This window comes from Haliotis rubra, unplaced genomic scaffold (assembly GCF_003918875.1).
Source record: "Haliotis rubra isolate DU_JTF1 unplaced genomic scaffold, ASM391887v1 Scf256, whole genome shotgun sequence".
NCBI lineage: Eukaryota > Metazoa > Mollusca > Gastropoda > Lepetellida > Haliotidae > Haliotis > Haliotis rubra.
The window spans coordinates 61,045-74,463 of NW_025766625.1; the positions used below are offsets into that span (position 1 = coordinate 61,045).

Here is a 13,419-nt window from a genome sequence, read left to right on the forward strand (position 1 = left end):
GGCAGAGCGAAGTTCGAGAGGCATGGTGTTAGGAGACAACACAGGAAGTGGAGGCCGACCAATACTGTCAAGAACAGGTAGTGTGCATCCGCCGTGTATCAGCCATAGGATAATCAAAATGTGGAACTGACATGCTTCAGTGCCAACCAATAAGATCCTTGTGGAATCATGACAAAATATTGCCCTCTTCCATACTGTGTAATAGTGGTGATCCGATTAATTGAAATAATCGAAGATTGGTCGCAATGACTAAATGATCAAGCAATCGATCATGTTTTCTCATAATCGAACTCAAACAATTTTGGCACACTTGTTTGCATTAACAACATTTCTTACAAGGTTGGTTTTGTCTGTTACATTTCATAAGTACTACAAGCTCGTTCCTTGTCATGATTGAATTCATCTTAAAGATTCCAGGAAATTTATGTTGCTTACATACTAGTCATCCTTTAAAGATGTAAAATTTGTAAATGCATTTTGTGCAATAACAAATATAACCAGGAGAATTTGATAAATCACGCCAACCAATTTTTTTCAATGATTGATCGGTTGTAATGAAGCAATCATCAATTGTGAGATTTTAACCAATCCCAACACTACTGTGTAATGAAGTGGATAATGTGACAGTGAATACCACATGTACGAAAACTGTAAGGTAGCACATTGAACAGTTGCTTCGTTGTGTGATTTTGGCACAGTAGGAATATGGAAATAATTATCATTATCATTATTGTATCCCTAGTCCAAGGAAATGGTGGATGTTTGCCATCGACTGCCATCTGTCGAAGATTCAGGATCGCAACAAGCGTCACACAAAGGCTTTCATGCTGGAGAGGGCTGGAAAGGCTATAGCTTACACAAAGGCCTACACTGCTGTACTGACTGAAGACAACCCAGCACCAGGAGTGAAGGTAACTCTAGACATACCCTTATTATAATCAGAAGTGGTTTTCCAGTGAAGATTCAATTGAAACTGTCAGTTGTTACGTCTGTCACATCAGATCTCAGGATTCATAGAAATATTGACATATTTTGATTGTCAGTTCTTCTTGATTACATCATAAATTACATGCCTGTACTCATAGATTCAACACTGAAATACAATGTCTCATTATACAACATGTTGGAAGGCAGATGAGAGTACCCAGACTGTGGGCTATATGGTTTATGGTAATGTCAGGTTGTTGTCAAGTGCACTCTTGACATATAAAATGGAAGAATTATCCCTACTAGTTTTACCAAACTCAGAATCCATTCTTCTAAGTCTTTCATAACCCAGCTGACTTGCTCTCTCTTGGTGCTGGTGTTTCAGACCTCCCTGGAAGATCTGGAAGAAGAGCTTGGGTTTGATGAGCTGAAGATTCTAAGGGAAGTAATCCTGTCCAAGTTACGCTCTGAAAACAGATTGGTAAGCATTTCATTTTAGAAGTTGACGAATAGAAAAGAAATCTCCCAACTTTATGGTATATTGCATGTAGCAATATTTCCATGTACTTTCTTGTAGAGTTATCTAGCTTGATAACAGTAATAAATGTAAACATAAAGCTATTATCCATTTAGTGCTATGTTTTATAATGGACTGGTAAGCGTGTATCGAATATTACAGTTGTAACAGTTAGATATTCTGTGACCCCGATGGAGATTCTGGGATAGAATTGGTCCTTAACAACCAATGCTGTTTTTTAAGAGGTGACTATGCATCAGGTGGTCTGACACGGTAACGTGGTTCCGTGCTTGGCATCATATTCCATCATCAGTTCCTGGACTGTTGGTCCCTAAGCCTCTGTACAGGCCACCTACATACACCCCCACCCCAACCCCACAAGCACCCACACTTGCTTGCTCGCAAAGTTCGTTACAAGAATGTCACATCATTCATATATGTGACAATTAGATCCCTGCTTATAACCAAACTAACACTGGATTCTGTAGCAGTATATCATGTGAATGAGGCTGTTATTGTTTGTTCACTTCAGCCAAGGAAAAGCCCTTCATCAGTGGACCAGCCTACTCCAAGCCCTGCAGGAGGGGATCAGACCGGACTGTTCCAACGCTGGTTCCCAGGTTGGTCAGGGTGGTACCAAGGGGCTGAACCCCACATGGAGCATGCTGGTCACACCGAGGACACTAAGGGGGAGTCGGATGTAGATGGGCCTGCAGAGGCTGTTGGACAGACAGAGCTGGGTGATTATAACTCTCCTTTCCTTTTCAGTTGGTCTTCAAACCCTTTTCTGACAGTTAATATGGGTGCAGTGGTAGTTGAGCTTTTCTTGTTGTAGTTTTACGCTCTTGTATACACAGTATTTTTGTAGGTAAGTTCATTAGAATTCGAAAATGTGGGTCATGGAATTTACCTTGGTAATATATATATTTAACTGACCGAATCTAGATGCTGCAATCAAGACAATGTTCTATTATGTAGGTAAATAATAAAAAGGGGACGCATTAGGGATGCCACGATACATTGATACATCAATGCATCGATACTTTTTCTAAGACGATACAATTATCGATACATTCAAAACTGTATCAATATTTAGTTTTGAAGGTATCGGTTTAAATATGTTTATGTATCGTTTACATTTTGCAATTGTATCATGTTTTTTGATGTTATGAGAGTTATAAATGATTATTTTTCATGCACAAAGATGGGAAATTAGAACTTTTTAATCTCTGAGAATAAAAAACATGAGCTTTTCATGGACAATTATAAAATATGAAATATTAATGTTCAATATGTAACTAAATTTATGCAATAATGCCGCAAAATAGATATCGTGATACATATCGAATCGTGACATGGGTATCGTGATGCGTATCGATTCATGAAACTTATGTATTGTGACATCCCTAGGAAGCATAGTGTATTTGGGATGTATGTTGGCCATGTCAGATTCCTTCCTTGAACCTATGTAGTTTATAGAGAGGCATGTGACATATCCAGCTGCTTCAGCTATTATAACTATCGGAATCACTTTTTAGGATGTGAGAAGTTTTGATAGTCTGTTCTTTATATTCCAGTAATATTTTTGTATTCCAGAGCAAGAAATCTTAGATGTTATTCTTGATTCCACTGAGAACACATCACTGCTACGTAAAGACACAGTGTAAGCCCGCCAGTATGACTTTCTCCCTGTCTAAAGGATCCTTTGAACTGGTGGAGAGCAGAGGACCACACAAAGGTGAACATCTCTCCCTACGCATCTACTGTTTGTCACATTTAACATATATTTGATCACTTTTATGTTATCAAATTCAGAAGGTATTTTGAGAGCTACAATTTTTCTTATCCTGACTCATGATCTTTTGCTTATCTCCCTTTTCTTTTCGAATGGTAGTGGAACACTTAAATCCCCTTGAAGTTCCCGGCGGACGTTAAAATACACTCACCCCACAAGTTACCTCCCTTTTGCCTTTCCATAAACATTCATGTGACCAGCCTTACTTGTCACTCTCTCCTTTTCGCCCAAGTGGATGGTTGGGCGCTGAGCACTGGAGTCCCATATACAGCACTATATCCTTTTATTTTCCTTATCCTGACTCATGCTTATTGCTTGTCTTCTTCTTCTTCGCGAACATAGTGGAACCGTGTATCTCCCAATTGAAGTTCCTTCAATAAAAATCACTAATTAGTACTCACCACGAGTTACCTCCCTTCCACAAGCGGGAGCGAGAGCATAGCACCTCAACCCATGTGCCTCACTCTCTCCTTCTTGCCCAGTGAGCTGGGCGTCGAGAGCACCCAGTCTCCCGACACACTATATCCTTTAATTATATTTAGTTTAGTACCTCTTATATTCATTTATAGAGGTGTAACTAGTATCCTTATTCAACTTGCATTGATTATTAGTCGTGTTTCTGCTGTTTTATTCATGGTTCGCCGTGTTTGTTCAGCAGTTTACGTTAATGAGAATCTGCACAGGTTGTAAATTACGTTATTCCGCTACCGATCCACATTTAAAATGCCCTAGTTGCATTACTCCATGTTCTATTGTTTCTCGTTGTAAATTATGTATTAATTTGCCAAATTCTGCCTTTGATAAATATTTATGTTCCGTTTTGAGGCGGAAGGCAGATAAATCTCGTAAACAATCTTCAGTCATGGCTAATAGATCGGAAGCTATGATACCCTGTCAACTGTTGACGGACTGACCGCTACCGGCTGGTGGCCGCCTGAGTTTCCCTCGGGGATAAGCGTGGGGGCCTTGATCCGCTATGTCCCAAGCGACCTGCATCTCAAGGCGTTCCTTCTTCACAGTCTAAGACTAGAAGAGCTTCCACATCATCTCAACGTAATGCGCGGCGAACCCCCAGGTCCACAGCTTCGTCAAAGGGAAATCCACGAAAGCTATAAATAATTTTGCCTCTGATATTCTACCTGTCTCAGAATTATGTTTATATGATGATGACATTCCGATTATCATTCAGATGTGCGTCATAAGAGCGTCCAGTATCTGCTACCGTCACTACAGCGCAGATCAACATGCAACCAGAGATGCCTACGCTGGCGCGGAGATTATGACTGAGGGGTCCGTCACTTTCACAGAGAGGCCACCCTCAGCGCCAGCGCAGACCGTCCCAGGCGACCTGGTCAACCAAATCATGAGACTGATGGAGGACCGTTACGGTTTACAGAGGCCCCAGAGCCACGGGCCCCAGAGCCCAACCCATAATAAGTCATACAGGGCCCCAGAGCCCGCCTCGGCTTCGCGTAGGGCCCCAGAGCCCACAAACGTGCCTCCGCGAAGGGCAACCCAGCCCGTGGCGATCACTTCGCTAAGGAAGTCCCAGGCCGCCTCCGCGAAGGAGCTAGAGCCTCACCAGTTGCGAGGGACATCGCGGAGAAGGAGCGCTTCGCCGAGCCCACACCCTGTAGAACACAGAGGTCGTTCGCGAAGCAAGCGCTCATATATTGATTCGGACTCTGACTCGATACATTCGCGAAGGTCGTGAAGGCTAAGTGGCTCCAAGTCTACCTCGCCCAGAAGATCTAGAAGAGCTTCGCGAAGTCCCCAGCGTTCGCCGAGGAAGTCTCCTCCAAGGTCTCCTTACACTAGCCACTCGTCAGTCCGTTCACCACAGTCCTCTCATCGATCTTCCTACAGATCTAGGACTCCAACATGTGACCCTACGTCAGAAGAGGAAGAAGGTATCATTTTCTCAGATGCAGAAATTAGATACTGGATGGTGAATGAGTTACAACTTGCTTCCCCATCGAAGAACGAGAATTCAGCTCAGACTTACTTGATGAAGGATGATGATGTAGACAATATCACCTTACCTCCTATTGACCCGATTGCAGCGGTACCAGCTAATCTGGATACAGCCTGTTCCAAATCTTCGAAAGTCCAATCTACACATTTCCGGTCTTCAGCGCCAAGAAATTTGCAGGACACAATATGGACCCTTTTTCAAGGCCCAAGATATTGATGACAACTTTAAATTAATCAGTGATGCCAAGTCCAGAAATTACAGAATAGAGCGATCATAAATTGGCCCAATTGGATACCATCTCTAGGAGAATGTTCTTTGGATTAAATAGATCTAGAACTATTAATGAAACTCTCATCACCAAGTTCAAGAATGCTACAGAGGAGGAAGATAGAATGATCTACTCAGCTCTACTCATGCAGAAAAGAGACCACCAATTTCTTACAGAGCACCTGTCAGCGCTTACTGAAACTACTACCATGGCTCGTCGGCAAGGCTTACTAGCCTCCTGCTCTTGGGATAAGCAATTCACAGAATCTCTCTACGCAGCTCCATGGTCATCGCCCTTACTTTTTGGTGGCAACATAGACAAGGTCTCCAAAGAAGTATCTAAGGACTCGAGAGAGGTGCTTATGATCAGATCCATGGATACCCTAGTGAACGTCATTAAACAGTCATCACAGAGGTACTACGTTTTCGGGGCTACAGAAAGCACGGGACAAGAAATTAGCTGCAGCTAAAGATCCCAGGGATTCTTTTCGTAAGCCCATACAGCAAATTCAGAGGAGGATCAGCTAGAGGCAGATCATCCAGAGGTTCGAGGATTTAGGCGATGAAATTCAGGTTGGAGCGACTGGAGTCTTCCACCCCAGCCGTTCCAGTACAACCTTCCCAAGTGGGTGGGCGCCTTCAGCTGCACTGGGAAAACTGGGGAATACTACAAGATCCATATGTATCCAACATCCTACAGCACGGATATCTAATACAACTCAAGGCCAAGCCTCCGTTAACAGTCACCCCCTCAGGGTTCAGCGTTCAACCGGCACAACTACCTATGTTAAGAGAAACAGTAGCTACTCTGCTAAACAAACAGGCCTTAGAAGTTCTGGATCAGCGAAACATCGTTACCAGGTTTTACTCCCCAGTTTTTCCTAGTGCCCAAGAAAAATTCCAAGGAGAAGTTTCGTCTCATATACAACATGAGCATCTTCAACAGAGAATATCTATGCAAACCACCAACGTTTAGCATGATACACTTACATAACTTCGCCCTTAATTCGTCTCAAAGATTACATGGCCAGCATAGATTTGCAAGACGCATATCTACACATTCCGATTCATCCCAACTCAAGGAAATATCTAAGATTTATCCTAGACGGGAAACATTACCAATGGAAGGTTCTTCCCTTCAGAATCACATCGGCCCCTTGGGTATTCACAAGAGTGACCAAGCCTATTGTCTCATACCTACATCGTCAAGGTCTTCGCAGCGCATTTTACCTAGACGACGGTATACAAGTGGATCCAGATCCACAGCGTCTCAGACTACAGCTGAACTTTATAATCAAGTTACTAACTCAACTAGGATGGTTAGTAAATCTACTCAAGTCGGACCTAGAACCAACGCCAAGATCTGCAATTTCTAGGTATACGATTTCTAACAGCTCAGAATCGTATAGTAGTCCCGGAGGACAGATGGATCAAGATCCAACAACTTATTCCTCAAGCCCTACTCTCTCCGCTACCACTACGACAGTGGCAGAGCCTATTGGGACTACTCACATCAGCTCAAGACTTGACAGTCAGAGGCAGGCTTCAATTACGTCCGTTACAAGTCCTCATCAATGCTCATCTGAGGACCCTCTACCATTCAGTCTACCAGATTACGTCCAAACCACATCTACTCTGGTGGACCAAGAGATTGAATGTTTTGCTTGGCGTCTCCTTAGTAGAGCCAGAATCGAAAACACATCTCTACGTGAAGCGGCGTCACTACAAGGTTGGGGAGCCCACCTTGCCGGCAAGACAGCGTCAGGCCTATGGAGCAAGCAAGAGAGCAAATGTCACATAAATCTGCTAGAGATGCAAGCAGTCATAAACGCCATAAGTCACTGGAGCAACCTACTACAGAACGCTCAGTTGATGGTTCACACAGACAATTCAACAGTGGCGTTTTTATGTGAACAAACAAGGCTCAACAAGGTCACAGAACCTACTGGCTCCGATGTTTCAGATTATTCGATCTAATCAACAATCTAAACATACACGTCAGAGCTTGCCACATTCCAGGAGCAAAGAATGTATTAGCAGGCGGCTCTCTCGGCCACACCAACCGTCGCCGACAGAATGGATGCTCCACACAGAGATATTCAATCAAATAATCATGGAAATAGGATCTCCACTAATAGACCTATTTGCCAGCCACTCGATTCAACAAACAACTGACAACATTAGTATCGCCAGTTCCAGACCCACTAGCATGGGCAGCGGGCGCACTAAGCATATCGTGGGAGGGACTCAGCGCGTGCACGCTTCCCGCCCAGCGTTAATCCCACAAGTCTTACAGAAAATCAGTCAAGCGCCAGAGCCTCCATCTCATTTTAGTCGCCCTACTGGCCAGCGAGAACCGTGGTTTCAGATCTAATTCAAGACATCGGAAAACCAATTCTTCAGCTCCCACAACGCGCCAATCTATTGATACATCCGCACACCAAACAAGTGCACCAAACAGCAGAAGCACTCCAACTTCACGTATGGATTGTATCAAGGCATGTCTGAATAAGAGAGGTTATTCTACCAGAGCGGTAAAGCAGTCAGCTTGCACTCGTAACTCAACTCACAAATTATACGATCACAAATGGCACAGTTTTGTCAATTACGCTGCTAAGAAAGGATTTACAGCCAGATATGCTACACATCCTCAAGTGGCAGATTTCTTATGTTATCTACGTCAAACTAAGAATCTAAAAGGTTCAACCTTGTCCACTTATCTTGCAGCTATAAGCTCTGTCATAACTATGAGAACGGGCGTCAAGTTAACAAAAACACCAGAGTTACTCGCTTTGTTACGAGCGTTCCGATTGGAGGATCAGGAACAGAAGTTTCACGCTCCAGCCTGGGATCTAAATATAGTGCTCCAACACCTCACTAGTGAGGCTTATGAACCATTGGAATCTACATCGTTTGAATCACTGACCCAGAAAACCTTGTTCCTGTTAGCACTAGCTACGGCAGCCAGGATGTCAGAGATTCACGCACTGGATTACGAGAGAACACTCTTTGATGATATTCATAACATCGTTCATCTGGGACTTAAGCTGGGATTTATATAGCAAAAACAACTGCCAGGTCAACCAGACAGATTATTCCACGTCCCAGCTCTCTCATCCATACTTGGACCTCATGATACGATGGATCTATCACTATGCCCAGTAAGAGCACTGAAAATATATCTCCAGCGATCCAAACAGAGCAGAGGGAAATTCAAGAGATTATTTATCCCTATATCTACAGCTCACATGAGCGGAAGTCTCATTGCACTACTATCTCTATCTGGATCAGAACTGTCATACTCACGTGCTCACAAGGCTGCAGGACTCGACCCTCCAAGAGCTTCTAATCCTCCGCGAAATTAGAGAAGCTAGCCTCAACTCTTGCTCTACATGGGAATTGCTCGTTGAATACCATAATGGAGGGATGTTTCTGGAGATCCGATATGGTGTTTGCCAACCACTATCTGAGAGATATCACCACCGAGGGCGTCTCAGGTATCCACCATTTGGTCCCATGGTCCTCTCGCTCAACAGTTGACAGTTCCACGGAGAAGATAAGTCTATCTTACAGATTTTATACTTATCTGATAACAGTACTAATAGCTACAGGCTATCTATATATTTTGCTTAAGTTTAATCTATTATCTTAAGCTCAGTACTATGGTTTTATATCATACTATATATAAGCTAACAACTCCTAGGAGTTTTGCTATTATATATATAGTTAGCTTAAGTTTCATCAATTCTTAAGCTCAGTTATATGGTCATATTCATAAATGTATTAGCTAACAAACTCTAAGGAGTTGGTTACTATTATACAGCTTAAGATAAAATTATATCTTAAGCACAGTACTATACTCTTATAGCTTAAGTGTATGCATATCTTAAGCTTAGTACTTTGGTTAATTCATAAAAGTATTCACTATAAACTCACAGAAGTTTATACTATCACATTAATAGCTTTAGCTTACATTAATGTTGTATATACTTTATCATAATAACTACATTGTAATAACCTTTATATGGCAGCTGATAAGTTAGCAGCAGGAATTCATCAGTTCAGTGCCTTTATGAAGTTCCCATAGGGTTATTACAATCATCACAGTTCAAATCACTAATTATTAAAATCCAAAGTATTATATATTCCAACCTCCTTTTCCGTCGGATTCTACAAGCAATAAGCATGAGTCAGGATAAGGAAAAATATGTAATTTTTAGAGTAAAATTGATATTTTATACTTATCCTGACTCATGCTTATTGCTTGTCTTCTTCTTCCTTGCGAACATAGTGGAACACGTGTATCTCCCAATTGAAGTTCCCTTCAATAAAAAATCACTAATTAGTACTCACCACGAGTTACCTCCCTTCCACAAGCGTGGGAACGAGGGCGCCACCTCCACCCATGTGCCTCACTCTCTCCTTTTGTTTTGAGCCCGACACTTTATTTTTCCGAAGAAATCCAAAGTGTTAAGTGGGGAGGACGGGAGGGCTTACCTCATGAGTCAGGATAAGTATAAAATATCAATTTTACTCTAAAAATTACATTTTTGGTGGAATCTGTAAGCCAGTTAACATTTGAAATTAACTTCTTTTGGTGTCAAAGCTGCAAGTATATCCGAGTACCACAAATAACTGACATGCCTTGAATCTTTCATGTTTAACCAATGTAGAATCCCATTAATATGTACATGACATCATATCACTGTAATGTTGATGCACTTTCAGTTAGTGATGGTGTCCATTTTTATTGTAACTCATTTTTCTGTTTTATTTTGAGAAACTCCTGTTACCTTGAGTGCTTCCCGCTCAAACAAATAGGAAGAGGAACTAGGAATATATGTCTGCTTTTGTGCTTATGTGACCCTTTAACATCTACTTTAATTCTTTACAGAGAATTCAGGGAGACTAACAATAATGTTGAAATTGGGATCAAGTCTGCCGCCGGTCTCCGGCCAAAAGGTTTATCACTGGAGGAAATCAAGCCTGACCCTATGCGTGAGTTATTCTACACCAGAAAAGAAAAATTTGTGAAGCCTTTTCGACAGTAAAAATGTGCATATTTATAATGCACCAAACCTACACCATAAAACATGCTCGAAGCACTACTTTATTACCCTGGTCACCTGAATTTCTTACTCAGCTCCTAGGGGTTGTACAACCAAAGCTGCACCAGAATGTAAACACTCACCATCTAATCTACCGGGTACCCATTCACTGCTGGGTGAACTTTTCTGAGAGTCCCCAATGTTGTCCTAACGTTGCACTATTTCCAAGGGCAATATGAACTATAATCATGCCCTCATCTGATGGATGAATTGTACATTGCTGTCTGTCCACTTACAGCACCACGGCCGCCAAATGCAGACTGGAAGTTGCTGAGCACCAAGAAACTATCAACAGCTGAGAAGGAGGCACGGTCTAAACCTGTGAGTCTATCCCCACCTTCCCAGTGTCACATCTTATAGAACAGACAGTGGTTAAATTGGTGCAGTGTGTGACTGCTGTGTATTTAGAGAGTTTCTGACTGGCAGTAAATAACACTTTGGTATTACAGCTTTTTACAAAATTTCAACACTCAGAGTTATATGTTTTCTATAAAGTCATGGATTATAATGACTGATATAGATAATAGTGTGATGTTGTTGATCCAGGTGCGTGATGGCCTGAACGCTGTACCGACAACCCAGCAAGAGAAGGTGGACTGTCGCAAGTGGTTGAGTCCACAGGAGTTGCATCAAATTATCATAGGTTAGTTATACTTAGCCCAAATGCTGAGTTATCATACATTGGCCACATCACAGACCCAGTTATACATACATCACAGACCCAGTTATACATACATCACAGACCCAGTTATATATACATTATAGACCCAGTTATACATACATCACAGACCCAGTTATATATACATTACAGACCCAGTTATACATACATCACAGACCCAGTTATACATACATTACAGACCCAGTTATACATACATCACAGACCCAGTTATACATTGGCCACAGACCCAGTTATACATCGATTGTTAAGTAACTCTCTAGTGTTTAGTTATGTAAGGGGAAGGGAGGCCCAAGTTGTTGTGTTATGGACCCAAGTTCAAGTTATTTGTCCTTGATTGCAGGTCCCCCAACCATTGACTTCAGCACAGTGTGTCTGAAATCCAGCAGCCAGAAGGAGCTGAACATCATCAATAACCTCAACCAATACATCCATGTGGTAGCAGAGGTAGGTGTCAGTAGGGTGTACATCCAGTACATCCATGTAGGTGTCAGTAATGTGTACATCCAGTACATCCATGTAGGTGTCAGTGATGTGTACATCCAGTACATCCATGTAGGTGTCAGTGATGTGTACATCCAGTACATCCATGTAGGTGTCAGTAGGGTGTACATCCAGTACATCCATGTAGATGTCAGTAGGGTGTAAATCCAGTACATCCATGTAGGTGTCAGTAGGGTGTACATCCAGTAAATCCATGGAGGTGTCAGTAGGGTGTACATCCAGTACATCCATGTAGGTGTCAGTAGGGTGTACATCCAGTACATCCATGTAGGTGTCAGTAGGGTGTACATCCAGTACATCCATGTAGGTGTCAGTAACGTGTACATCCAGTACACCCATGTAGGTGTCAGTAACGTGTACATCCATGTAGGTGTCAGTAGGGTGTACATCCAGTACATCCATGTAGGTGTCAGTAATGTGTACATCCAGTACATCCATGTAGGTGTCAGTAATGGGTACATCCAGTACATCCATGTAGGTGTCAGTAATGGGTACATCCAGTACATCCATGTAGGTGTCAGTAGGGTGTACATCCATGCAGGTGTCAGTAGGGTGTACATCCATGTAGGTGTCAGTAGGGTGTACATCCAGTACATCCATGTAGGTGTCAGTAATGTGTACATCCAGTACATCTATGTAGGTGTCAGTAATGTGTACATCCAGTACATCCATGTAGGTGTCAGTAATGTGTACATCCAGTACATCCATGTAGGTGTCAGTAATGTGTACATCCAGTACATCCATGTAGGTGTCAGTAATGTGTACGTCCAGTACATCCATGTAGATGTCAGTAATGTGTACATCCAGTACATCCATATAGGTGTCAGTAATGTGTACATCCAGTACATCCATGTAGATGTCAGTAATGTGTACATCCAGTACATCCATGTAGGTGTCAGTAATGTGTACATCCAGTACATCCATGTAGATGTCTGTAGAGTGTACATCCAGTACATCCATGTAGGTGTCAGTAATGTGTACATCCATGTAGGTGTCGGTAATGTGTACATCCATGTAGGTGTCAGTAATGTGTATATCCAGTACATCCAGGTAGGTGTCAGTAATGTGGACATCCAGTAAATCCAGGTAGGTGTCAGTAGGGTGTACATCCAGTACATCCATGTAGGTGTCAGTAATGTGTACATCAAGTACATCCATGTAGGTGTCAGTAATGTGTACATCCAGTACATCCATGTAGATGTCAGTAATGTGTACATCCAGTACATCCATGTAGGTGTCAGTAATGTGTACATCCAGTACATCCATGTAGGTGTCAGTACTGTGTACATCCATATAGGTGTCAGTAATGTGTATATCCAGTACATCCATGTAGGTGTCAGTAATGTGTATATCCAGTACATCCAGGTAGGTGTCAGTAGGGAGTACATCCAGTACATCCATGTAGGTGTCAGTAACGTGTACATCAAGTACATCCATGTAGGTGTCAGTAATGTGTACATCCAGGACATCCATGTAGATGTCAGTAACGTGTTCATCAAGTACATCCATGTAGGTGTCAGTATGGTGTACATCCAGGACATCCATGTAGATGTCAGTAATGTGTACATCCAGTACATCCATGTAGGTGTCAGTAATGTGTACATCCAGTACATCCATGTAGGTGTCAGTAATGTGTACATCCAGTACATC

At 42.3% G+C, this 13,419-nt stretch overlaps 1 protein-coding gene across 1 annotated transcript in view; it reads left to right on the plus strand.

Annotated features, from left to right (window-relative positions):
- The first annotated feature begins 33 nt into the window (after positions 1-33).
- LOC124279775 (cilia- and flagella-associated protein 47-like) overlaps positions 34-13,419 on the plus strand; it is a 65,698-nt gene continuing 52,312 nt past the window's right edge. The window contains 9 exon segments of the mRNA XM_046715655.1: positions 34-77; positions 743-911; positions 1,313-1,408; positions 1,977-2,184; positions 3,041-3,107; positions 10,376-10,479; positions 10,828-10,910; positions 11,136-11,232; positions 11,609-11,712. Of these exon segments, the coding sequence (XP_046571611.1) occupies positions 759-911; positions 1,313-1,408; positions 1,977-2,184; positions 3,041-3,107; positions 10,376-10,479; positions 10,828-10,910; positions 11,136-11,232; positions 11,609-11,712 (912 nt within the window). The 5' untranslated portion in view covers positions 34-77; positions 743-758.